Raw genomic sequence first — 3,407 nt, forward strand, 5'->3', positions numbered from 1 at the left:
GATTGTTATGATTTTTTTTTCATCTCATTCCTTTCAATTCCTTCAATGGAAACATACCAAAAAATGAAAATTTTAAATGTAGTAACCTTTATCAAATTATGCATTAAATGAGTTTGTCTAATACTTAAAGAAGCGAGGACATATTTTTAACAAATTTGCTTAGATTTTAACAAAAATTAAATTATAAGGATGGTATTTAGATGTTGGAAATGATTTAATAGAATTTAAAATATATTATATAAAAAACAACCCATTACGAGATTGTGTGATGGATAACAACTTTGGCATAGTTACTTATAAATGATATATTATTTGCATAGATTACATATTCTCTACAATTATTGATTGCTCAGATTCAGAGTTTTCCTTGAAAATGTTTGTTGGAGACATTGGATCTGAAGAAGAGAAGAAAGGCTTTGGTGGCATTTGTAAGGAATCCACATCATCTTCCAGCATCTCCACAACATTGAACATGGAGGGACGATCTACAGGTCGCGTTTGAATGCAACACAACCCCACGATGCATAACTTCCTCTCTAAATCATTAATCTCAAAATTGTCAAAGTTCTTAGACAATTCCACCTTTTGTAGCTTATCATAAATCCACGAAGGATAGTAAACTTGACTAGAATTATCTGCTTTCAAGTCACTATGCCTACGCCCACCAGCCATGTCCAATAGTAGCATGCCAAAGCTATATACATCTGATTTATGAGAAATAGTCCCAAAACTTCTTGATATTAATTCTGGGGCAATATATCCAATTGTTCCTCTAGCAGCACTGATTGAGACAATACTATGGCTCTTAGGGTGCAACTTTGCTAGGCCAAAATCAGAGATCTTTGGTGAAAAATTTTGATCTAGAAGGATATTGTGAGGCTTGATGTCAAAATGTAGAATCCTCATATTACATCCCTGATGTAGGTAATGAAGTCCCTTGGCCACATACTTGGCAATCTCAAGTAGCTTCTCCATGTTGAGGAATCTAATTGCCTTGTTTGAATTAAAAATGTATTTATCAAGAGATCCATTTTCCATGTACTCATAAACCAGAGCTCTGTAAGAACCTTCAACACAAAATCCCACTAGTTGCACTACATTTACGTGATGAATCCTACCGATAGTTGATACTTCATTAATAAAATCCTCTCCATTACCCATGGATTTGCTTAACATCTTCACAGCAACCAAATAACCTCCAGGAAGTCTTCCTCTATATACGGACCCAAAGCCCCCTTGTCCCAACTTCTCTTTGAAGTTGCTTGTAATTGTGATAATCTCATTGTATGAATATCTTGAAGGTGAGAGGGCTTTCTGGTTTTGTAGAAACCTCTCAACACTATCTATAGGCTTGATAAGCTTGAATAAGTTGTATGCAAGGAATGAAAGAACACATAATGGTGTAAATAGCAATCTTCCAATCATTAACAAAACTGCAAGAATGTAAGTTAGCCATCACTCAACATTTTACCAATAATTCCAAGATTTATATGAACAAATGTTCATACCCAGTATTAGGAATGTTATGTCCAGTACTATGATAATTATTGCTACTGCATAGAAGGTTAATGTTGACTGATGGTACTGCTCTTCATGGAGACAAAACATGAAATCAAATTGAAAAGAAAAAGGACTTGTCATATCATATGTGGTCATGACATTTTCTCCATTAATAACATCCCTCTCGAAAAAATCTAAACTGCATTTAGGAAATGAAGATTAGAAGATGGATGATAGAAAGTTAGTTTGTGAAATAGTTTGTAGACTTACTATCCCATCCTTTGACCACAATAAAGAATGGCGTATGTTGCTGAGTTGATAGGAGGATGCCAACTTAGCTGAAAGCCTAGTTTGAGTTGATCAAACACACGAAGTTCATGATTTTTTATCAGGGGAATTGTGTATAGAAATTGACAATTTGTTGCAAGATTTCCAATATAGAAGGAATCAAATATCACATAGATAGTTGAGTTCTTCTTGCTAAGACAGGGCACAATTTCATAACTTGGAATGTTGGTCTTTGCTGAGCAGTTAATAAATGTGGCCTGACCTTGAATATCCTGCCATTCTAGCCAAAATGTTTCCTTGTAATCACCTGGATATATTGATCCACTAGGAAGATTGCAATTGCCATGAGCCAAATTAACATCAACAAGCGTGATTTTATAGTCATGGTATGATATATCTTTGACATAATACTTACTCCGGTGGATCTCCAATATTGTATTGTTGCCTTCACAATTGAGTTCAAAATCAGAACCACCACATTCAGCTGGATCACCTCGCAGGCGAAAAGGATACTTGATGTTTTGGAGGCTTCCACAAGATGATGAGCAACTTCCTTTGCCATGGCTCATGGTTATTTCAGAGTAAGAAAGGAAAATCAAACTAAACCCTAAAATTTTGAAAAGCAATGCCATCCTATAAGCTTCCCGTATTTTGCCCTCTTCCAAGTATGGGGGCTTTTGCATCTCTTTAAATAATTGAATGCTTCATATATTTAGTTTGACTGACTTGACTTTTAAATGGCCCAACGTTTTAAATTTTAATAGACTATTCAAGAAGCCGAGTTTGACTGCTTCAAAAGCAAGAAATTTTGTTCCTGGATAGACTTCATCACACAAGAAAAGGATGAAGCTTAACTGTTTCCTTGTCCAAGATATACAAATAAATTATAGTATTAATAATATTAAAGGGATAAAATCCTTTTATTTTCGAACACAATCTCTATTTAGAATAATATATATATATATATATATATATATATATATGACGGTCACATCCACCACCCTATACCAGTCATGATCGTCGACCCCTATAGCAATAATATTTGACCGTTGACCACCACCAACTACAACACTTCTTTAATAAGAAAATAAATTAGCGCACTCCACCAAATAATTAAGATTTTATTTGGGATGGTTTCTTAAAGCAGTTTTTTATAACAAAAATTTTAACTTTTGTAATAAAAATTTGTTTTAAAAAACAATAAAAAAGCATTCACAAACGAAACCTAAAAGTTGTTTTTAATATGTTATTTTTATTTTACAATGTATGTTTTTAATTGTATATTTGCTTTTCCTCTAATAAAAAAACTCATTAATAGTTGTTCTGAATATTGTTTATAATAGTTTATTTTTTTAATTGAAATAAAAAAAAAATATTTCTCAGCCAATCAAGGGTGGACACCTATCTAGGGCGGTGTGCAGCATTTTATATGTGATTGTGTATCTTCAAAATATAATACTTAAAATGTTATCTAAAATTAGTTATAGCTTTTAATAAGATTTATGTTTTTAATCTTCAAAATATATTTAGTTTTGTTGACTTTTAATTGGACCAAATTTTTAATAGGCTTTCAAACAGCCAAATTTGACTGCTTCAAAAGGAAGGAATTTGCTCCACAA

General features: G+C 32.8%; 1 protein-coding gene across 1 annotated transcript; it reads right to left on the reverse strand.

The window, feature by feature from the left end:
• Positions 1 to 213: 213 nt before the first annotated feature.
• Positions 214 to 2,445, reverse strand: LOC110097238 (rust resistance kinase Lr10). Its single transcript, XM_020823502.2, has 3 exons — positions 1,771 to 2,445; positions 1,509 to 1,699; positions 214 to 1,433 (listed from the first exon to the last, which is right to left on the reverse strand). Exons 1-3 carry the CDS (start codon positions 2,418 to 2,420, stop codon positions 322 to 324), a joined length of 1,953 nt encoding a protein of 650 aa, XP_020679161.1. The 5' UTR covers positions 2,421 to 2,445; the 3' UTR covers positions 214 to 321.
• Positions 2,446 to 3,407: the final 962 nt, after the last annotated feature.

This window comes from Dendrobium catenatum, unplaced genomic scaffold, assembly GCF_001605985.2.
Source record: "Dendrobium catenatum unplaced genomic scaffold, ASM160598v2 fragScaff_scaffold_410, whole genome shotgun sequence".
Lineage (NCBI taxonomy): Eukaryota > Viridiplantae > Streptophyta > Magnoliopsida > Asparagales > Orchidaceae > Dendrobium > Dendrobium catenatum.

Bases quoted from the DNA above. Each gene is read 5' to 3' on its own strand.
- LOC110097238 (XM_020823502.2), bottom strand. From the start codon at position 2,420: ATGGCATTGCTTTTCAAAATTTTAGGGTTTAGTTTGATTTTCCTTTCT. The intron at 1,700-1,770 runs GTAAGTCTACAA...TCCTAAATGCAG, and splicing joins TGTGGTCAAAGGATGGGATA to TTTAGATTTTTTCGAGAGGG. The intron at 1,434-1,508 runs GTATGAACATTT...ACATTCTTGCAG, and splicing joins CATAACATTCCTAATACTGG to TTTTGTTAATGATTGGAAGA.